This window comes from Brassica oleracea, chromosome C6 (assembly GCF_000695525.1).
Source record: "Brassica oleracea var. oleracea cultivar TO1000 chromosome C6, BOL, whole genome shotgun sequence".
Lineage (NCBI taxonomy): Eukaryota > Viridiplantae > Streptophyta > Magnoliopsida > Brassicales > Brassicaceae > Brassica > Brassica oleracea.
In genome coordinates, this window is record NC_027753.1 from 22,124,506 (window position 1) to 22,146,729 (window position 22,224).

The window sequence follows — 22,224 nt, forward strand, 5'->3', positions numbered from 1 at the left end:
TTATTCCTCCATATCCTCCTCCACATTCAACCCTCCAAACCTATTCGAAACCCTTATCTCCTCCGACATACTCTCTTGACGAGCCCCCCGACTTTTACTACCGATCAACGTCTTATTTCCTACCATCTCCCTACTTTCATTACTCCGCAGTGTAACTCCTCTCTGCCCATTCTGAGTTAGCCTTTTCCTCGCCTGTCTCACTGGGATAAAATATGTATCCATACCTGCAACCTCCATATTCTTTTGTGTCATGTCCACTGGAACAACAACATTTATAGGAGTTTCCTCCAGTACCTTACGTGGGCATGAATAGGCTAGATATCCATACATACCACATGACGAGCAGATCGCCGAGATTCCTTCATATGATACGCAGTACCTCTCGCCATTAATCATCATTGTCCCTTTCAATGGCTTATTAAGGTTAACCTCCACACAAATTCTCGCAAATCTAGCTCTTTCGACTTTTAGCTTGGTGCATTCAACCTTAATTAGTTTTCCTAACCCCTTGGCAATCCCCATCAGTATCGTTTTATGATAAAAATTAACTGGGATATGTGCTAAACGAACCCAGACCGGTGTCGTAACTATCTCATCCCTCAGCGGATCAAACTCAGGCGTCCATGCTTGCACCATAAGGTAACTCCCAAAAGGCCTCCATGGGCCACCTGATAGCGCATTCATATACTACTCCTCTACTCCAAAACGAACCATAAAAAAATTCTTCGGGAGATCCATCACAAACATTGATCCCGCAGGTTTTCATAGCTCTTTCAGCCTTCTCGTTAAGCTCAATAATGGGATACTCCTCCCCAAGACCTTAACAATCATACATCTCTTCCATAAACCATTCATAGCAATCAAAACCTCCTCTCCAATCGTTATCACCGGTTCTCCATCCTCACCATTCGGGAACTCTAGCTTCAGATTTGATTCCACGAAAGACTCGTCCACAATCTCCTCCGGTACATGCATCCCTCCTTCATTGCACCCTAATACCTTGTTCACCTAAGAGTCTGGAGCATCCGGTGGATCTCCGGGTGGTCTCCCATGCTCTCCGATCTCCTCCATATTCTCATCCTGCACTTCCTCACCCAAAACCCTAAAATCACCACCCAGAACCCTACCCGTCATATTTTAGGAGTTCTTATGCTTTGTCCATCTCCTCCATATTCTCATTCGTTTGATATGATTAACTTCTCAAACTAGTATAAATGTTTTTTTTTTGCTTAAAATCTAGTATAAATGTTTAGGCCATAAATGGTAAAAAGAGAATGGTTGTTACAGTAGACACCAAAGTATCAGACCAAACAGTCATGAAACATCTAAACCGTCAATTATATTTTTCATCAACGACTCGAACCTTCAAAATAAACCAAAACAAACGTTAGTAATATATTTCACGAATTGTCTATAACTAACAGAAGAGAAAAAAAAAAAAGGGACCATGAGCTCCACAGAGACATACGAGCCGTTATTGAGACGGCTCCACTCAGAATCGCAGATCACCGAACGTTCTTCACCGGAGATAGAAGAGTTTCTCGGTCGTGGTAGATCCACGGTGACGCCACGGTGGTGGCTAAGGCTGTTTGTGTGGGAGTCAAAGCTTCTATGGAAGCTCTCTGGAGCCTCTATTGTCGTCTCTGTGCTGAACTACATGCTCAGCTTCGTCACCGTAATGTTCACCGGCCATCTTGGTTCTCTTGAGCTCGCTGGCGCTTCCATCGCTACCGTCGGCATCCAAGGCCTCGCTTACGGTATCATGGTACGCACTACGCTGAAACATATCGGTCCATATAATATAATTCATAAGCTTTGATACCGTTTTTTTGTTCCGTTATCTTTATTACCACTTTTAGAGCAAACTCATTGAATCTTTGAACAATATAATATTAATTTTTGGGTAAGAAACCTATTGAGAAACTTATGATAAATTTCACATGCATTGTTAATATCATCCATAATATTTGGTTCCTCTCATGAAACGTTATGTTAACTTTAGTTAATATTAAATAATATATCATCTAAACTTATGTATCTATTCTATTAAAACATAATACGACCAATTAATAAAAGTATGGTCCAACTAATTTTAAGAAACTGATTATTTTATAACTGCATCAATAATATTCATTTTATATACTATCTTATATATTAAAATAGAAGTTATGACTTCTTTCAAGTGTGATTTTTTTTTTAATTTGGACTATCACTTTGAAATCTTATTAAATGTATTTAATTAAGACTAATAATACATAGAATCTTTAAAATACTTTAATCATAATATCTTTTGATATCTTTTTATTTTAAATATAAATATATTTATTTTAAAATTCTAACCAATCTGTTTTAAAAGATTTTTACAAGATCTTCATATTAGAAATTATATTTAAATATTTTCACTAATTTCAAAATTAGTTTGAAATATTATTATACATTAATAAATTCAGTAATTGTTTATAACATGAAAAATAAAAAATTCTGTGATATTTTATATATTATATAATCATAATCAATCATATTAAAAGAAAATTATTATATTGAGCTAAATATAATAAAATTGTATTAAATTTATAAATTTTATTTTCGTAAGTATAAAATATTTATGTTCAAAAATAAAATCTAATACGTTGGTAAGATGGGTTAACATTAGCAAACTATATAATACATGTATAAAAATTAACATGTATTTCTTTAAAGCTTATAATATAAAGTCTTTATAACTACTTTAATCATAATATATTCTCATTTTAAATAAAATATATATTATTATTATTATGTTTTAAAAATTCTGATAAATCTGTGTAAAAATATTTTAACAATAATTTAATGTATTTTAAGTTTTCGTTTATAGAATGAAAAATAAATAAATTATATCCTATTTTATCTACTTTATAGGCATGATCATGTTAAAATACAGTTATTATACTTAAATAAATATGATAAAAGTATATTTAATTGATAAATTTATAAATTTTATTTTCATAAATATAAATCATTTATTTTTAAAATATAATATATTATAGAACGGCTTAAATTAGCAAACCATATAATACATGTCTAAAAATTAACATATCTTAGACTTTTGTATATACAATAATATATTATCTAAAATGAATAAGCATAAAAAATATTAGTAAAAATGAATATAGCTTTGAAACACGGGTCAGAATTTAGCATAAATTAAATACAAAATAATTGTCAAATATGTTTTCTCATCAATATATTAATTTTCTTAATAATTAAATGCAAATACAATAAGATAAATATATAATAAGAAGTGAAAATACATACGGTTTTAAACAGATGATTAATTATAACATGTAAATTATCAAATTATTGTATTTGAAATAGTTATGTAAACATTTAAGTATATGATTAACGTTAAAACTATATACCATTAATGTTTTAAAACAATAATTTATGTATAGAAAAGTGAAAACAAACATCCGCACAACCAAAATCTAGTTTTTATTTAAAACAACTTACCGTAACTCCATATATAACTCATAAGAATCAAACGAAAATGGTGGGCCCACTTCTCTCAACTACATTGACTAACCGACGTGTAAGATGTGAATAATTATACTCCCTCCGTTTCTAAATATAAGTAGTTTTAGGAAAATGAGTTTGTTTTACAATATAAGTAGTTTACATATTTCAATGCACCTTTTTCATTTATTAGAAATTGTGTGACCAATGAAATAATGTTAGGTTTTTAATAATTGGTTGAATTAATTGATTAAATGGTATATTCTTTAATTGATAGTTTAAATTAAAGTGTATTTTAAAAAAAATCTAAACTAAATTCTAGAGATATTGGTTGGGGTATTTTTATGATATTTCCCCTTGTTTATGGGTGTGATTGACAATTGCTGTAGAGCTCTCTACAACCACAATTATATCTACGGTCATAAATTTACATCAATCTTGATTTTATTTTTTTTAAAGCTCACATCCATTTTTTTTAAATCCACACTACTTTTTTAAACTTATTTCTTTATAATTGCTCTACAAAAACAAATACCTAAAGCTCAAATTTAGAGACTTTTAAAAATTAAAAATCTAGAGTCAAAGCAAAAAAAATCACAGCAATATTTCTAGAGCCAAAAAATGAAATTACAGCTTTTACCAATCAAAATCTATATCAGATTGTTTTAAGAAGACTGATAGTTTTTGTATGAGAATAAATTTTCACCATTTTTATGAAAACAAATTTTTTTAATTAGTTTAATTAATTTTACAAGTGACTAACATCTTCAATGCTGATGTTCTTAGTTTAAATTTTTTTATTTGATCAAATCGACTAGTTGGGAATGGCGAGCGCGGTCCAGACAGTGTGTGGTCAAGCGTACGGCGCGAGACAGTATTCATCAATGGGAATAATCTGCCAACGAGCCATGGTCTTGCACCTCGCAGCTGCAGTCCTCCTCACGTTCCTCTACTGGTACTCTGGTCCCATTCTAAAGGCAATGGGCCAAACCGTAGCCATCGCACACGAGGGTCAGGTCTTTGCACGTGGGATGATTCCTCAGATATACGCCTTCGCTCTCGCTTGCCCTATGCAGAGGTTCCTCCAGGCTCAGAACATAGTAAACCCTTTGGCTTACATGTCTTTAGGAGTTTTCTTGCTCCACACGTTACTCACGTGGCTTGTAACCAACGTGTTGGATTTTGGCTTGCTCGGTGCGGCTTTGATTCTGAGCCTCTCGTGGTGGCTGCTTGCGGCTGTGAACGGTTTGTATATCGTGATGAGCCCGAGTTGTAGGGAGACTTGGACCGGGTTTTCAGCTAGGGCTCTTACAGGGATTTGGCCTTACTTGAAGCTCACGGTAGCTTCAGCAGTCATGCTATGGTAAATGTCTATGATCTAAACCGGTTAAATCTTTTGTTTAATGAAAAGCTGAAACTAATTTTGAAATGAAAATCTTGTAGTTTGGAGATATGGTACAACCAAGGGCTAGTGATCATCTCCGGTTTACTCACCAATCCCACAATTTCCTTAGATGCAATTTCGATTTGGTAATATTTTCACCCAAACTTGAATCTCAACGGTTATATGTTAAACCGGTTTAGTGGTTTTGCAGCATGTATTACTTGAACTGGGATATGCAGTTCATGCTTGGTTTAAGTGCAGCAATCAGGTCTTAACAAAACCCAAAAAAACAGCATGCAGTTTTTTTATTTAAGTTACCCCTTTGACGTTTTGTGTTATTTTGGTTAGTGTCCGTGTGAGCAACGAGCTAGGAGCTGGAAATCCACGAGTGGCTAAGTTATCAGTGGTGGTGGTGAACATCACGACGGTTCTCATCAGCTTGTTCCTCTGTGTCGTGGTGCTCGTGTTCCGTGTCGGCCTAAGCAAAGCCTTCACCAGCGACAAAGAAGTTATAGTGGCAGTCTCTGACCTATTTCCTCTACTCGCAGTTTCCATTTTTTTAAATGGAATCCAACCTATTCTCTCTGGTAAAAACACACACAAAAGAGACCAGGTTTCTTGATTAATCTTTGTTCTTTGGATTAATCTTTGTGACATTTGAAATAAGGGGTTGCTATTGGAAGTGGATGGCAAGCAGTGGTGGCTTATGTGAATCTTGTTACTTACTATGTCATTGGTCTTCCTATTGGCTGTGTTCTTGGCTTCAAAACAAGTCTTGGAGTTGCTGTATAATCTCTCACTCTCTCTTGCTTTCTTTCTATTCTTCTTTATTTCTATGTATTGTATGTAACATAAGATTTGGGAGACATTTCATTACAGGGGATCTGGTGGGGAATGATTGCAGGAGTCATACTTCAAACCATAACTTTGATTGTTCTTACACTTAGAACTAACTGGACTTCCGAGGTAAAACACTCAAAAATAACTCTCTCTCTTTCTCTAGTCCAAAGTTATCTTACATTTAACTATGCATTTGTTGCAGGTGGAAAATGCAGCTCATAGGTTGAAAGCTTCGGCAAATGAGAGTCAAGAGATGGCTACCGAAGGAGTCTAAAATAACAGCAACATCAACTATGTTATTTTCTCCTCTGCAAAGCTATGAAATAAATAATCTTTCGTCTCTTAGTATTCAGTACAACATTTCTTTTTGTTAACTATAATGGACAAACTACAATATAATATCCTCTTCTACAAAACCTTTCTTTTGGCTTTAGATGACTACAAACATACAACTTTCTAGTAGTTTTCATAAGCCCACAAGTTCTCCCCTCTGAGAGCTAACATAATGGGAAGACCCTTCTTGTTTTTTATCATACAACACAGTTTCTCCTGCACCATCATCATCGTCTTCTTCATATTCATCCTCATCACTACTGACATCATCATCAGATTGGTAGAGTCCAGCAAGGATTGTTTTGTCTCATCTCTAAAACCAGTAAGTTCTTTACTTTCCTCTAACTTATCTCGACTAGAAGCCAATGACAAAAGCACATTTTTAGCTTTCTGATCAGGCGTTACACCACAACTCTCCATCTCCTTGTACCAACTAAGAGCGCTCCCAAAATCCTTACACCTCCCAAACGCATCCATGATAATCGTTAAGATGGTTAGATTCGCTTTGATGCCACTAAACCTCATTTTCTCATACACCTCCATAACTTTATCAAGATCATTTGCTTTGAGATAACCTTTTATCATCGTCCCATAGGTGACTACATTAGGTTCAAAACCATCTACTTATATCCTCTTGAAGAATCTCTCAGCACCTTCCATGTCAGAAGCATTTACATACGCTGATAACATAGTTGTGTAAGAGCATAGATCTCAGATAAAGCTTCTTCCTCTCTTCCTGCTCTTCCATATGCTTTGATAAGTAAACAGGATTAGATCACTACTATGATACTATCACAGGCCATGTATGGTGCTTCCAGCATATAAGCACCTGGTCATAGATCTTAGAAACTTCTTTATAATTAGTTTCAAAGGCTATTGTAACAGTAGACTGTGGAACGCCTTTCTCAGCCATTGAAGCAAATACTTTTCGAGCTTTTTCATAGTTCCCAGCCTTCTTGTGCATGTATATCATCATGTGATACATCTTTTGATCCGGCTTCAACGGCGATCTCTTCTCATCTAAAAGAGTCTCAAAGACCTTTTCAGCTTCTTTAAACTTGTTCCCTTCTACGAAAGTCTTTAAGTATAATCTGATAAGTTACAGCAGAAGGCTCTGGCCCTGAAGACTGCATCCTACGAAATATGGCTTCAGCATTGTTGCATTTGCCTCCTCTTCCATGAGAGCGGTATAAGAGATCACGTTTGGAGTTGAGCCCATCTTGCTCAGAGCGCTTAAAACCTTTCAGCTCCGGTTGAAGTTTCCTAGTTTCCCATAAGCTGTGATGAGCATCAAATAATCCATTTCACTGAAGTTCCACCAGTTCTGGTATCTAAGCCATTCAAGAATCTGGATATCAAAGGAACACAATAAGCACAACACTAGCTTAAGATGGCTCATCAAATCTTTTCTCAATCAAGATTCAAGACTAACTTCATGAGAAGAGAAGTTATTTTCAGTCTCATTCATTCTCCATACCTCGCTGACGAGATTACATTTCTTGAGCTGCTTAAACCTAACCAAAGTGCCCAAAACAAGGTCCCTGGGAAGACCTTGGTCACCGTCACTTCTGTACTGCCTAAGAACAGAAACTGCAGAACCAGTTGATTCAATCTCTAACATTAGCCCTCTCCATCTCTTCTGATCCACCTCGTCTGCTGCATCTTTGAAAACCTCTATCTTCCTCCTCTTTTGCAGGAACTTCCTAGGAGCCAGCATCCCCATACAAACAACTCTGAACCGGTTCTGGATTTTAACACCAACATTGATGATGTTGTTCTGTAGTTTCTTCTGGCTGACACAAAGACGAAGACAGAGAGAGACTTTCAAAAACTTTTTAGTAACCTAACAAGGATATGGTTTGAGGTAAATGAACATAAACCCCTTAAGGATACAGCTTAAGCTTATATAATCGATTGAATTAAACGAAGCCTAGCACGGTTTTTCTCAGAAATTCGTAAAGGCGCTCCCTTTAATAGAACTGCTACAACTGTCACTGAAAGACGAAACAAATTCTAGAACAGAACCAAGTCCAGAACCCAACACAAAATGAGAGTTGTTCCAAGAAGGTTAAGGCAGTAGATAGGAAAGAGAAAAAGGAAACCTGTGATTACTTGATGGAACTGAGACAAAGGGCTTAAAAATTATAGTCTGTGACATCTAAACTTCGCAGCTTTCTCCTCTGTCGCAGCAGCCAAGAGGAAGAAAGATGTTCTTCTCTTATCCTCAAGAAGTTATAGTTTCAAAGTTTTTGATTTTTCATTTTAACTCAAAATTTTAAATTTAGACAGAAAGTTGCAGGCGGGGTTTCATGGGGGTACTGAGTTGACAGTACTGCCTACATACACCTGATATTTACACAGACGACTCAATTGCATCCTAGTTGCTGATGTGAAAGGACAAAGAAGAAGAACAAAGACTAGTGTTGTCTCGACTTGTGTAAGGTAATGATTGTACGGAAACGTTTTGTAGAGTCAGAAAAATGAATAACACATTGCTCAGTTGAGTTTCGACTAAAGACATTGATACGCACAAGAGTTTTTGCATTAATGAAGTCCTCATAAATTTTTTTTAGTTGTATATCACATGAAATCATAAAACCCATAAGAAAACGAGAAAACAAATCCTGGTGTTAAATTACATACGGGATATAAGAAGCGGGACAGAGGCAGGAGCTTCCTCTTCAATCTCATGCTCAAGCTCTCCATAACGCTCAAGCACGCGCATCCTGCAGTCCTCAGCAGCTAACAATCCGGTTGAATAAGCACCATGTACTGATCCCGGGTAGCTTGTGCTAGTAGCTTCCCCAGCAAAGAATAGATTATCCAATGGCACTCTCAGCCTCTCGTAGAGGTCGTGAGGTTTGTTCACTATGTCATAGCTATATGATCCCAATGAATTGATGTCTGATCCCCACCTTGATACCAAATAATGTATCTGCCAAAAAGAAAAGAAAAACATTAGCAAACGATATAGAGACTTAGGGGGAGAGATAGGTTAGAGTAGTACCGGTGAAGATGCATCAGGAAGAATCTTCTGGAGTTGTGAAAAAGCAAATTTTGCAGCTGATTCGTCAGACGTCTTCTCGATGTCTCTAGCGAGCTGACCAGCCGGCATGTAGACAAGAACAGGATGGTTTGTGGCTTTATGCAGGTTCAAGAAATAACTGCATCCATAGGAGGTTTCTGCAACCACTCCTAGAAACTCTACGTTTGGCCAAAACACATTGTCAAAGTTTAGTATAATCTTGTTCTCGATTCCTACACCGAGGTCGTTGATAGCTTCTTGTTTCCAATCCGGAAGCTTTGGTTCGAATTCTATAGTTCCTGACTTTAGGACGCCAAGAGGGAGCGCAATGACTGCAGCATCCGCAGCAAACGTATCTCCTTTCTCGGTAGTCACTTTCACTCCATTGTAGCGCCTGGCAATCTTGGTGACCCTGACAGAAACAAAAAGGCAGCAAAAAGGTTTAGCTGCAGATTCAAGAAATGGTCGAAACTGCTTTGAAAAAGGAATCTTTACCTGTGGTTTAGTCGAATATCAAGACCTTTCGAAAGAGTGTTGATGACAGGACGATACCCTCTAACCATAAGACCATGTCCACCAGGCAACAGTTCTTCCTGTGAATGTTTTAACTGGACATGTTAAAAATCTAAACATACCTCAACCACTAAACCGAGGACAGATTGCAATTTAGTTACTAACCTGGTCCCAACACTTTGCCGAGATGGTTTCAGCATCAGCAGCAAACCATCCTTCCATGCGGCACAAGTACCACTGAAGCACATTATGGGCAATCCCCTCCAATCTGGAAGAGGAAAAGAACTAAGTTTGAGAACACAACAAATAATAACAAAAATCAAAGTCTATATGTTTACATACCTCAGCTCAGGTGATCTCTTGAATACAATAGAAAAGGCTTGGGATATTGACATGTCTTCAACCTGCTCATCCCTGACTTTACAGATCTGCATTTTGTGAAACAAGTATCTAGTAAACCAAAGACACGCAGAATCTAGAAACATAACAAAAGAGAAACTGGACACCAAGAGTTAACACAAACCTCTTCTAGAATGTGCTCAAAAGTTTCGCCAACCTTGGTTACCAACTCCTGAGGAACTTGGTTGCCAGCTTTATCGAATAGAGCATAACTGCACAAAACAGAATCACACCGTGAGTGAATCTAAAAAAAAAGCTAGACGACTAACTAATAATTATAACTGGGAAATTTCAGAATTACACACCTCTCAAGATCGTGGTCATACAAGACAGAATTGTCACCGCTAGTACGATAAAGAGGTAATCCTAATCTCCCAATGACTGCAGCCAGAGGATTCTCTTTACAAACACCATGCAACCTATCACAGAACGAAGCTGACTAGTTAGCATCAATGACAAAAAAAAATCCAAGCTTCGAACAATGAGAAAGAAAGAAAGAAAGAAAGAAAGAGTCATGATTTTTACCAAGATGCACCCAAATCAACAGGAAAACCGAAAGAGTAATCAGTGTGAACTCGTCCACCAATCCTGTCACGAGACTCCAATAACACAACCTGAAAACGAAAGAAGACAAAGTATTAATATTCCTTCCTCGTCACAACATTGTAAGCTTAAAGACTTGCATCGCATTGAATCGTGTTTACAAACCTGAAAGGAAGCATCTTGAAGGGTGCGAGCAGCTGCGATACCAGCCATACCAGCTCCGATAACTATCACTGAAGGTGTTCTCTTCTTCTTCATCCTCTCCACGGTTGAGACAGAAGTATCTGAATACACCAACAACATATACAACAGTTCAGTGCCTAAGAGACTTAAACCCATTAAAATTATAATTCTTACAGAGCACAACAGAGTAATCTAGACAAACGAAAGCTAAATTCTTAACAGACATCATGATAATACTAAGACAAACCCAAAAAATAAATAAAAATAAATTCTTAACATGCATCACATGGCTTTAAGACTTAACCCAGAAAATAAAGATGATAAAGGTTAAGGAGTAACAGCAAGACCATATGCAACAGTTCAGGGCCTAAGAAGCTTAAAAGACCCATGAAAAAAAATCAAATTCTTACAGAACACAAAAGAGTTAAAAATCTAAACAAAACAAAAGCTAAATTCTTCAAAGGATCTACCTTTATTGAGCTGAGGAGGATCAGCTTTGCCATCGGAAGCCATGAATCAACAATGCACGTCGATTCAATTACTACTACTACTACTATTAAGCGATAAAGGATCTAACGATTTCTGCTCGAAAAGAAAGAGCGAAATTGGCAATTGAGGAGAAACACTAAGGATTGAGATCAGAAGATACGTCGTCGTATTGGAGTAGCAGCAGCTTGAAATCGATGATGATGCAAAATTCTGTATTCCAAACAATTTCATGCGATTCGGAGTTATATAGCTCCGGCGACGATCAGATTCGTATTACTGTGATTGAAGCGGACAATGAGGCAAACTCAGCAGAACACAGAAAGAGAGAGAGATTGAGGTTAAGGAGTCGCAGCTTTATTTATTTATTTTGTTTTGTTTTGTTTGATATTGCTGCGGTGGAGCGATTCTATTGGTTAGGTTATTTAATCTTATTTTAAACGTTTTTCTCCTAACTTTAATTTTGCGAATAAGATAGACTCATACACGCTCGAATATATAAATAGGATAAACTCGCTCTGGTTGAAAGACACGTGCCACCATAGGAGGGTAAAGTCGGTGGTTTTTGTAGACACCGGCCAAATAACTTGGGGCAACTGAAAAGCGAGTTCGTTAAAAAGGACTCATTAGTCATTACGTACACGAAGAAGAAATCACGTTAGGTTTTTTCTCTTTTAGAAAACACGTCAACTTTTTTGAATATTTGAATTTAGATAATCTTGATACAAATGATGAGTTACAAATCACGGAATATAATTATAACACTGGAATGTTTCAAAAAAAAAAAAAAAATTATAACACTGGAAAAACTAGTTTGAGAAAAGTATCTTTCTAGGTCAACTCAGCCTTTGAGACTCATGTTAAGAGAATCACATTATCAGCTAAATAATGTTGTATGCTTATTACTCATCCAGATGTAAAACAGAAACTGATAAAACTGTTTTGATATGTTGCAAGTATGACTAGCGCTAGTAGATCTTTGTAATACATTTCTTAAACTCCAACTTCATGTGTATGCCTCCCTCCAAAAATAGATAACCATCTTGTAAAATAATACTCAATAGTAACAATTTGTCGCGTTAGTCGATTTTACCCATACAAGAATGTCGGTGGTAACGGGAGTCGACAGTTGACTATGTTGTCCCGCTTGAGACCCAAATATCAACATGTCCATAGGCAGTAGCACCGCCTACGTTTAAACTACACCGAGCGAGCTAGGGGACAAAATGATTCGGTGGTGCCACGAGTACTTAAACCAATCAAGATGGCCGAAACGTGCCCACTTGTCCGACAACTAATTGATTAGTTGATGGGACCACCACCACCGTTGGATCTTGTTCTGAGGAGCTATTGCTCGATTTCTAGAGGTGGTTTCTGATATGTTACCTTATCTGAACACACTCTCGAGCCTTGCGTTGACCAAGGAACGGGTGTTTTTCTCAAATCACGCATCTTTGTAATCAATCAGAAAAACCCAAATTTGAGTCATAGCGGCTTTTGCATTCTGGAAATACTGAAATACATTACTGGGCTTTATATCAAGGGCCCAAATAAGCTGAAAATTCAAAATTTCAGGAAAGGGCCAAGATAAACCCTAGTCCTATAAGAGACCGTTTGAAACCTTCAGGCTGCGGTGGCGGCGATGCAGGTAGACGGGTTATCGGCGGAGGGTGGAAGGGTTGAAAGGCTAGAAGCGGCGGAGAAGTATGTGGATAAGAAACAAATCGACCTGAGGGGAACATGATGCCCTTCCGTTATTTTATAGTTTTCAATCTGAATTTCAATTCCGCCGCTCGCTTTTTCTTGCTTCTACCACCGCTTTTCCCGTCGCTCCGATCTGCTACGCCGCCGACCTTGTGATGATCAGTTCTGAAGGTCCATAACCATAACAAGTTTCTTCTCAAAAGTTCAGAGGTACTTAACTGAGGTTTTCAATAGTTTTGTGTCCTTTTGAAATTCTTGGATTTATGTAATTAGTTGACTCTTTCACGAGTTTGACCTTTTCCTGTTTTTTATTTAATCATGCGTATAATTTAAATAAAACTTGCTTGAATTTTACAAAATTCAGAATGTGTGTGTTTTTATAAATTAACTAGATTGGGTATATTTTTTGTTTTACATTTTTTTATAAATTTAACTTTTCATATTTGTGTTTTTTTATAATCATATTTGTGTTTTGTTTGTAATCTATTTATGTAAAATATTTTTTTAAATGGTAGTAAGGAATTTTGATAATTGTATTGAATTTGTGATGTTGCATAAATATACACTTGTGCCATATTAATTTCACACATTAATTTTATACTTTATTCCTAAACAGTTATTTTTTAAAATAACAGAGTATGGTTACAATTTTGTTTAGTAATTAAATAGTAATTAAATTGATAAAATTATATTTTTTATTTAAATTTTCATGATTTAATTTTTTTTTTTTGATCAACAATTTTAATTTCATATATAATGATAATAACGTTATTATTTTAATTGTTTTTAGAGGTTACAAAATATGTATTTAATTACATATATTAATTATCTTTCAAATATTAAACCGTAAATAGTAATTTCTATTTTTTAAAAATAAACTACGCATGGCTTTGTTTAGATTGGACTCTATAATTATTTTTCTTTTCTTCGTAGCCCGATCAAGAGTATCATAATCTCACCCGTTCTCTGTGTAAGAAGTTAAAGTATATATTTGAAAAAAGTATTATTTATTTTATAAAAAAAAACTATTTACGGTTTTGTTAAGATTGCACTCAAATATTGTTTTAAGTAATAAGCTTGTACAACATAGTGTTATATAGTCTTAAGATTGCCGTGAAATATTAAAGTTATACATGAAGTCTATGTTTATGTATATAATGTAAAGCCATAGAATTATTATAGTACATGTACAGTGTTAAACCTATTCACAGTAACTTGTGCTCATAAAGAATGACATACATATCATTTTGTCTCCTGAATCTCATAAATTGTTGAAAAATTGTCTACTTGCAGGTTTGATCTGAGCTATGAAGAAAAGGAGAACAATGCCTTACTGTAAACAAATTCATTGCGTTATGATCTACAGATTAGGCCGTAAAAATTTTGAGAAAGAGATAGAGTTTTCCATATTGATCATAGCCTTTTGAAAATTGGGTGAAGTTCAGTCATCAATGTTGATAATAGCCTTTAGAACATTACGACTATTTACCGTATGCTGCAGCAGTTCCTAACTTTCAATAGGTTCAACACAATATCTATGAGGGCAATGAATAGAATGAGTGAAATTGTGGTTCAACTCGATATTTGTTTAAAAAAAAACGGTTTTACACGCAGGTTATGCAGATATTTGAAATTGCAGAGGCTGTTTTTCATTATCTGGGTTTAATAGGATGAGTCGAGGAGAAATCAATCACGATCCTTGGATACACGAAAAAGGCAAATACATAAATCCAACTGTTTTTTAATTAAGAGAAACGTAACTAACTGTTCGTAGTTGGATAGAAGATCGTGGTTTATATTAAATAGATTATATATAATTATATAAAAGTTGATTTTTTTTTTTTAAAAAGTTAAGTGGACATAACATATATCAATTGATCATGTTGTTGTTTTAAAATATTTTCATGAGAAGCAAATAATAATAAAAGTAGAATGTTTTTTTCGTCCAATAAAAACTTGATGAAAGTCAAAATCAAATCATTTTGTTCTTTTTTTTTATATATATTTGTTTGTATTGACTTGGAATAGTGTTTACAATGAAAAGTATCAAACTTTTCTCCGGGCAACTTCTATCTTCGTACGTTTCTTGCTGAATGTATTTTATGATGGTTATTAGTTGTAAGTTGTGATCAGTACTAATTAGCCGAATCAGATGCTAGTAACGTTTTTTTTTTTTGTGTTGAGTGATTCTCTTACTCTATAATATTATCGTGATTATCATCTCAAAATTTGGCTTATGTTCATGATTTGTTTTGATACTAGGGTAATTTTTGTTTTCAATTTCTTTTTGGTTTTCAGTAAATATATAAATTATTGTAAGTAGACATTTATTTGGTTGGTCAAAGTCAAAGAGATTCAGAGAGAACGTAAAGGACTCGTCTCTTGCAGTCAAGTCGTTAACTACACAAAACTCGACTTAATTTAAAATTGATCTCTGATTGAATAGTATGGTTGTAAGTTATCACCGGTCAACTTTGACGTCTTTGATTGATACTATAATAAGTTTAAACCACACTTAAGAGTCCATAATGCGTTATTTGCTAACTATATTATAGTCTCACGAGGTCTATTTTATTTTAACATGCACCACAAAAAAGGTAGTAGATCAATAGTAGTTGATATGTAGCGACTAACGACTTTTTCTTCGCAAAAATAATCTAATTGTTTGGTTTGGCGGTCAAACTAGTATTTTTCAACAGATTTGTTACTAATATGAAATTTCAAAGCTCTACTTTTTGATTTTAGCATTTTTTATTAGGTAAAGATTTTGAATGATGTCCTAATATCCCCCAATCAAATTCTGTTTAGTGACGAATAAAATAGAATATAATTCTAGTGGGTTTCGGTGTTCTTTCTCAGACTATTTTATTATTATGATTTGAGTTTTGTATAGTTTACAAAACAAGTTAGAGAGAAGATGTTTAAACAAAAAAAAAACAATGAAAATGTTTATCTGTAAAACCATTACACAATCTCACTTCATTGCAATTGTTTTACTACCGTTCTTCATTCTCTTCCATGTTTGGTCTTAAGTATGAAACCGCGTGAAGAAGAAGACTTTGGTCAACATTTATCAACTATTATTTTATTTTCAGTATCCTGACTTTCACCAAATCCTTACTGTTCTTTGCTCTTCCTCTCTCTCTCTAAGTCTTAACTCATTCTCTCTTTTGTTCTTCTTCGGAATCAATTTCTCACAACCTATATCAAATCTCCCCAAAAGTTTCTATTTTTATCAAAAAGAATACCACTTTTGCATCTGCACTTTTTTCTCTCTCACTTTCCTTTCACGGCCATTCCGAGCTTGTTCGTTGTCGGAGATTTCACTTAATGTTGTCCAAGCAAAGTTTCATTCTTTGTCTTGTTTTCTTCTCCATCACAGCCTTTTCCGGCGACTCCAGAGCCCTCGCCGGGAACAATGAGCAGAAGAAGAACATCTCCGGCTTTTCCGGGTTTGACTTCCCGAATCCGATGCGCTTCGGTTCTGTTTCTTCTTCCACAAGCGACGACTGCGGTTTCTCCTCCCCGGAGAAAGAACCCACCAAGGAAACGACCAGAGAAAACAAGACGGTGAAGTTTCATTTAAAGCGCCGACAAACAACGACCAAACAAGAAACAGACAAGACAACAAAAACAAATCCAGTTCTTGAGCTCCAAATCAAAGATCTCACAAGGATCCAGATGCTTCACATAAGAGTCTTGGAGAAGAAGAACCAAAACACTGTCTCCAAACCTCACAAACATAACAAGAAGAACAAGAAGAAGGAAGCTGTCACCTCTCCGGTGACTTCTTCTCCGGTGAAGGAGGAGAAGCCTGGTCAGCTCGTGGCTACACTAGAGTCCGGTATGTCTCTCGGTTCAGGAGAGTACTTCATGGACGTGTTGGTCGGTTCACCACCAAAACACTTCTCCTTGATCCTCGACACAGGAAGCGACCTAAACTGGATCCAATGCCTGCCTTGCCACGACTGTTTCCAGCAAAACGGTGCGTTTTACGATCCATCAACCTCTACCTCTTTCAAGAACATAACTTGCAACGACCCAAGATGTAACCTAGTCTCATCGCCCGACCCTCCAAAGCCCTGCAAATCAGATAACCAGCCGTGTCCTTATTACTACTGGTACGGAGACAGCTCCAACACTACCGGAGACTTCGCCGTCGAGACTTTCACCGTTAACCTCACCACCAACGGAGGGAGCTCGGAGCTGTACAACGTCGAGAACATGATGTTTGGTTGTGGTCATTGGAACAGAGGTCTCTTCCACGGTGCTGCAGGGTTGCTTGGTTTAGGAAGAGGTCCTCTTTCGTTCTCATCTCAGCTTCAGTCTCTTTATGGACACTCCTTCTCTTACTGCCTTGTCGACAGAAACAGCGACGCAAACGTTAGCAGCAAGCTGATATTCGGTGAAGACAAGGACTTGCTAAGCCACCCGAATCTGAACTTCACTTCTTTCGTCGCTGCCAAAGAGAATCTCGTGGAAACATTCTACTACGTCCAGATCAAGTCCATACTAGTCGCGGGCCACGTGGCGAACATACCTGAAGAAACATGGAACATCTCATCAGACGGTGGTGGAGGAACCATCATTGATTCAGGTACAACGTTGAGTTACTTCGCTGAGCCTGCGTATGAACTCATCAAGAACAAGATTGCTGAGGAAGTGAAAGGGAAGTACCCTGTGTATAGAGACTTCCCTGTCTTAGACCCTTGTTTCAACGTCTCTGGTGTAGATAACGTTCAGCTTCCGGAGCTTGGGATTGAGTTTGCAGACGGTGCTGTTTGGAACTTCCCCACAGAGAACTCTTACATATGGTTGAATGAGGATTTGGTTTGCTTGGCGATTCTTGGAACTCCGAAGTCAGCGTTTTCCATTATTGGAAACTATCAGCAGCAGAACTTTCATGTACTGTATGATACCAAGAGGTCAAGACTCGGATTTGTACCTACAAAGTGTGCAGATGTATAAACCTTCTTGTCGATTTATGCAGATATAAGGTCCATTGAAGCAACTGTACACACAGAAAGTTAGCAACAAGGAGGAACAGATTCTTTTTCTCTTTAATATTTATTTCATTCTTTAGGATAATATTCCTTTTCTTTCAATAATATATTGCTGTAGAACAAAGTTCATATCTCTCTAATGTACTGATTCAACACTCAATTTCTGAATACAAGTGTGTTACTGTTGCTTGCTTGGTATGTGCATTATCACGAGCTCTATAGTCTAACATTTATGAGAAGACCAGAACCAGAGATGACCTCTACAATCACCAAAGGCCTGTGCTAGTCCTAATATGGAATAAGGACTCAAGTCACTCAACTTTAGGATAAAGCTTTGGTTTTATTTTATAGTAATGATCCGTTGAGTATGAAAGCACTAAAACTAGGATAAATCAGATTTTTTTTTGTTGAAATTTTTCCAATATAACAGTATTTTAAAATTAAATAATTAAATTTCCTATGATATCTCTTTTTAAATTTTTGTCACAAAAATAAGTTTCAATGAAGAAATTTACTAAAATAAATTTTATTAAATGATAAAAAAGTGTTTTTATTAAAGGTTAATTAATCGAGACTTAGGGTTTAGACTTAAGGGGTGAGGTTTTGGGATATGGTTTCAAATTAAAAAAAAAATAAAAAAAAAAAATTAAAATTTTCAAAATAAAAAATGGTTATTTTGGTCATTTTCTTTCTTGAGTGTTATTTTTGTGACAAAAACTTAAAAATGATTATTTGAGAGAATTACCATTTTAAATTTTCCTAAAACATAATCTTTATAAAATAAAATAAAAATTAGCTAATCCTTTACAAATTAACAATTTTAAATTAGATGGATAAAGTAAGAGTCCAAATATAAATTGATTTCTTTTGAACAAAGTATAATTTATTTAAATTTCCAAAAATATAATGATATAGTATTAAAATAATAATATTTCAGACCAGACCCAACCCATCTCCTACAACCATCTGTCTGTCTCTAGGTGTTCTTTGATCCTCTCTCTCTCTCTCTACAAACCTAAAATCTCGGCCTTTTGGATCTCAGGGAGGATCGAGAAAGAGAGGATTCGCGATGACGATCACAAGAACGCTTTTCGAATCGAGTACGGCTAAATGCTACGCTCCGAGCTTCGTCGCTGTCAATCTCTGTCTTGCTTTAATCGACGGCGCTCTCGCTTTCATCGCATTCCTTCAGGTTCTTAATCTTCTTCTTCTGATTCTATGTCAATTTGATTTCATAGGTTTCGTCTTTTTGTTGAGTTCAGTGAATTGGGTTGATTGTAGTCTGTAGAGCTGTGTGTCTGTTCTTGTTGTTGTGGTTGACCTTTAAGTTTCAGGTCAATTCTTTGAATAAGAACTCACGGAGCTGGAGTGTGTCTTTAGATTTGATTCTGGGAATCTGAATCCGATTCGAATTATTTATAGAAAGTAGAAACCTTTACGAGTGTAATAGATTAAGTTTTTGTTCATTGGTTCCTATGTAACGGAAAAGAGTCTTATTCTCTCTTGTTTTGTTGGTTTTGGGGGTTATAAGATTTATCTTGGCTGCCAACTTCTTACACTTTCAGTTAAGTCGGTTTCACAGGCGGGATAAACGAGTTGGATGGACACGCCAAAAGGTATATAGTCTTGGCTCTACTTTATGTTATAATGATATAGTTCTTGTTACTTATCATTGTATGTATCTGACGCATCCATCAATGGATATATGCAGGTGCTTCATCTTATGATTGGCTCCTCAAACACTGGTAAGCCCTCGGAACATTCCTCAGCAGAGATAATTTAAAGAGACTGTGAATAAGAAGAGCTCTACTCTGTCTGTTTGCAGGTTCTCTTGTTTATTTTGTGGCTGCGGTTATAGCAATGCATCATTGGTCCAACTCATTCGGTTTTCTGCTTATGGGTACAAATTTGTATTCTCTTGTTATGGTTTATGTATGTTTAGTCCGTCCCTGATGTATCGCATTGTACTTGCAGCGTTTCCCAAGATTCTGTTTCTTGCAACCTTTCTCCTGCTTCTCTCTTTCTGGTACGTATATATTGTCAATGCTTTCTAAGTAAAACCTGGCCGTGTTATGTAATAGTACTTGTTTACAGATAAGACAGAGATACTTTTTTTAATATTATAGGGTAGATGTTTGCCATCAGGGAAATGGAGAGGAAGAGGATGACGATGATGAAGAAAATAGCATCCAGCAAGTGTTGCTTGAAAAAGCCAAAAGCAAACCAGGTTCTTCCAGTGCAAGTGATCGCAGAAAGTGTTGCTCTTTCCATGGGATTCATGTTGGAACACGACAGAAGTTTGTTGTCGCCGTATGTAATAGCTTTTGTGTCTTCTTAAGTCGTTAAACGCAAACCAATCCTTACAAATTATCTTATCCGTTTTTGCTAGGCGGTTGTTCTTGTGTTCATCTTAATGATATCATTTGCAATCCTTATCTGGATTGCTTCCGGAGATAATTCTGCAGATCCTTCATTATTGGCTGAGGTAATGTGCTACAGTCACTCGTTGCTATTCATAAATGTTCTTGGTCCTCTTATAAACTCACTTCTTGTCTAACCGTGTAGGTGTATGTAGATATTTTCGCTTCAATACTCCTAATCACTGGAGGAGGACTATGCTTCTATGGTGGGTAATTGCTTCAGTTCTTTACTTGTTTGAGAGCTGTTGCACTTTTTTTCGTGTAGCATTTCGAATATGTCAGTTATTAACAAGTTTTTATTGCCATAATATGACTATTGGGCTTTGATCTAGTAGCATAAATTCACAGACTCGTTTATGTTCTCTAGGCATGCGTCTGTTTTTTAACCTAAGGAAGGTCCGGTCTGAACAAGTTTCATCAGAGATGCGAAAGGTAACTAATGATTCTTATTGGCTTCCCAAGGTTCTGGTTCCTTGCAGATAATCAGTCTCATCCTCAACATTGAGAGTATATTTTCACTATCTATAGGTATCCGGTTTAGCAGGCGTCTCAGTTGTATGTTTCACCGTGAGCTCTTTAATCGCTCTTCTCACACACATTCCGGTAAGACATTATTACCAAAAGCATATCTGTAAACCTATAAATTTAACATTTGTCAATATGCTTTAACCAAAAAAACAACTTGTGATCTCAGCTCTTCTATCATTGGAACCCAAACAAGTTACACGGCATCAATGCATTGGTTCTTCTGATCATATACTATTTCATAGGTAAAGTATTGACATCATTAAATCATCCTTTTTTTGCCGTCTCCTAAGACCTCAAATGTAGTATTATTGATAAGAACTTGTTTTTTTTTTACAGGTTCGACCTTACCATTGGCTTTCGTTTTATGGGTGTTGCGGGAGTTACCCCCTCAAAACATTGCGACTAGACAAGAAGAACAAACAAGAATCACTTATGTCAACTACGATACTGTTCCAAGGCAGCCTCCTCAGCAGTGGACCTCCACAACCGTTTCAAAAAATCAGGTACACACTTCTCTTCATCATCTAAAATTACGAACATAACCAACACCAAACTTAGGGTAAAGTAAACAACCAACAAACACATTTATTAAATAAATATAGTTTTAGTTCGGGAGGTCAGTTCACATGTGTTTGGTTGGACACGGTGTTGCAGGTTTCTAAGGCAAGTCCAATATGAACCAAAAGAAACATCATAGCCATACCCTGAAGTGAAAATCATCTAATGTTCTTCTCTTGTTACCGAGAAAAAAAAACCTCGTGTAGTTGCGTACTGGATCTATAGCCTGAATATGGTGTTGTGCTGGAGTGAAATTAAAGTTGAAACAAGCTCATTTTCTTCTCTCTATCTGCGTGGCCTTGGAAGACAAGAGTGTGTTTATAAAAGATAGAATGGGAGGAATCTCTGTATATATGTTTCTTTGATTTCTTTATAGTTTTAGTTGCATGATGTGTGGAGAGGCTTGTGGATACACATATGTTCTTACTTCTTAGTAACTTATTGGAACAGTCTCATTGATCTGCTTTTTGGTTTACGTATAGCAATTTTCTTATAAAAGGAAAAAGAAAAAAATGACATTTTAATTTTGTTGTCATAAGTCATTCCTGTTTTGTCTTCCCTCCACTGTCACCTTCCTCGCTAAGCAAAAGAATTCAAGACAGCTTCTTATCAAACCTAACAAGAGAAAACAAAAAAAGTAAAAGAAAAAGCGAGGGAAAAAGCTAAAAAGCAGACACATATTTAAAATTAAACAATCTCTCGTAAGGAAACTCTTTTTTCTTTTCTTTATTGATCTCTTTTATCTTTGTGTTTTCTATAAAGTGATTACAAAAGGAGAGATCAATTATCATACTCTCTTCTTACTTTGTTTTC

The 22,224-nt window shown here is 36.1% G+C and overlaps 6 protein-coding genes across 7 annotated transcripts; 3 read left to right on the forward strand and 3 right to left on the reverse strand.

Annotated features, from left to right (window-relative positions):
- On the reverse strand, positions 1 to 684 carry LOC106297741. Its single transcript, XM_013733922.1, has one exon. It carries the CDS (start codon positions 682 to 684, stop codon positions 1 to 3), a length of 684 nt encoding a protein of 227 aa, XP_013589376.1.
- Positions 685 to 1,368: 684 nt separating this feature from the next.
- LOC106299150 (protein TRANSPARENT TESTA 12) lies at positions 1,369 to 6,132 on the forward strand. The gene is made up of 8 exons (XM_013735284.1): positions 1,369 to 1,765; positions 4,311 to 4,855; positions 4,936 to 5,022; positions 5,088 to 5,144; positions 5,225 to 5,463; positions 5,544 to 5,662; positions 5,756 to 5,842; positions 5,919 to 6,132. Exons 1-8 carry the CDS (start codon positions 1,448 to 1,450, stop codon positions 5,988 to 5,990), a joined length of 1,524 nt encoding a protein of 507 aa, XP_013590738.1. The 5' UTR covers positions 1,369 to 1,447; the 3' UTR covers positions 5,991 to 6,132.
- Positions 6,133 to 6,161: 29 nt separating this feature from the next.
- Positions 6,162 to 8,207, reverse strand: LOC106299151 (pentatricopeptide repeat-containing protein At3g59040). The gene is given in 8 exon segments (XM_013735285.1): positions 6,162 to 6,352; positions 6,355 to 6,760; positions 6,763 to 6,819; positions 6,822 to 7,133; positions 7,135 to 7,229; positions 7,232 to 7,397; positions 7,527 to 7,842; positions 8,152 to 8,207. Coding segments are annotated over 8 exon segments (1,578 nt in total). The 3' UTR covers positions 6,162 to 6,182.
- Positions 8,208 to 8,575: 368 nt separating this feature from the next.
- Positions 8,576 to 11,641, reverse strand: LOC106296723 (polyamine oxidase 3). The gene is made up of 10 exons (XM_013732944.1): positions 11,183 to 11,641; positions 10,695 to 10,813; positions 10,512 to 10,600; positions 10,292 to 10,405; positions 10,111 to 10,198; positions 9,930 to 10,015; positions 9,753 to 9,855; positions 9,570 to 9,667; positions 9,057 to 9,486; positions 8,576 to 8,984 (listed from the first exon to the last, which is right to left on the reverse strand). Exons 1-10 carry the CDS (start codon positions 11,223 to 11,225, stop codon positions 8,685 to 8,687), a joined length of 1,470 nt encoding a protein of 489 aa, XP_013588398.1. The 5' UTR covers positions 11,226 to 11,641; the 3' UTR covers positions 8,576 to 8,684.
- A 4,307-nt stretch (positions 11,642 to 15,948) lies between these two features.
- Positions 15,949 to 18,065, forward strand: LOC106296300 (aspartic proteinase nepenthesin-2). Its single transcript, XM_013732403.1, has one exon. It carries the CDS (start codon positions 16,233 to 16,235, stop codon positions 17,868 to 17,870), a length of 1,638 nt encoding a protein of 545 aa, XP_013587857.1. The 5' UTR covers positions 15,949 to 16,232; the 3' UTR covers positions 17,871 to 18,065.
- A 778-nt stretch (positions 18,066 to 18,843) lies between these two features.
- LOC106296687 (tobamovirus multiplication protein 1-like) lies at positions 18,844 to 21,886 on the forward strand. 2 transcript variants are annotated; one of them, XM_013732884.1, is made up of 13 exons: positions 18,844 to 19,097; positions 19,437 to 19,521; positions 19,617 to 19,650; positions 19,731 to 19,805; positions 19,880 to 19,931; positions 20,032 to 20,215; positions 20,295 to 20,390; positions 20,471 to 20,531; positions 20,693 to 20,757; positions 20,854 to 20,928; positions 21,020 to 21,095; positions 21,190 to 21,356; positions 21,508 to 21,886. In XM_013732884.1, exons 3-13 carry the CDS (start codon positions 19,629 to 19,631, stop codon positions 21,529 to 21,531), a joined length of 897 nt encoding a protein of 298 aa, XP_013588338.1. In that variant the 5' UTR covers positions 18,844 to 19,097; positions 19,437 to 19,521; positions 19,617 to 19,628; the 3' UTR covers positions 21,532 to 21,886. The 2 variants fall into 2 exon arrangements, with proteins under 2 accessions (XP_013588338.1, XP_013588337.1); XM_013732883.1 differs by having other exon boundaries at positions 19,471 to 19,521.
- Positions 21,887 to 22,224: the final 338 nt, after the last annotated feature.

Bases quoted from the DNA above. Each gene is read 5' to 3' on its own strand.
- LOC106296687 (XM_013732883.1), top strand. From the start codon at position 18,975: ATGACGATCACAAGAACGCTTTTCGAATCGAGTACGGCTAAATGCTAC. The intron at 19,806-19,879 runs GTACAAATTTGT...TTGTACTTGCAG, and splicing joins ATTCGGTTTTCTGCTTATGG to CGTTTCCCAAGATTCTGTTT. The intron at 21,096-21,189 runs GTAAAGTATTGA...TTTTTTTTACAG, and splicing joins GATCATATACTATTTCATAG to GTTCGACCTTACCATTGGCT.
- LOC106296300 (XM_013732403.1), top strand. From the start codon at position 16,233: ATGTTGTCCAAGCAAAGTTTCATTCTTTGTCTTGTTTTCTTCTCCATC.
- LOC106299150 (XM_013735284.1), top strand. From the start codon at position 1,448: ATGAGCTCCACAGAGACATACGAGCCGTTATTGAGACGGCTCCACTCA. The intron at 5,145-5,224 runs GTCTTAACAAAA...TATTTTGGTTAG, and splicing joins GGTTTAAGTGCAGCAATCAG to TGTCCGTGTGAGCAACGAGC. The intron at 5,663-5,755 runs GTATAATCTCTC...ATTTCATTACAG, and splicing joins AAACAAGTCTTGGAGTTGCT to GGGATCTGGTGGGGAATGAT.
- LOC106296723 (XM_013732944.1), bottom strand. From the start codon at position 11,225: ATGGCTTCCGATGGCAAAGCTGATCCTCCTCAGCTCAATAAAG. The intron at 10,601-10,694 runs GTTTGTAAACAC...TTTCGTTTTCAG, and splicing joins TTCAAGATGCTTCCTTTCAG to GTTGTGTTATTGGAGTCTCG. The intron at 8,985-9,056 runs GTACTACTCTAA...TCTTTTTGGCAG, and splicing joins TTCCTGATGCATCTTCACCG to ATACATTATTTGGTATCAAG.
- LOC106297741 (XM_013733922.1), bottom strand. From the start codon at position 684: ATGAATGCGCTATCAGGTGGCCCATGGAGGCCTTTTGGGAGTTACCTT.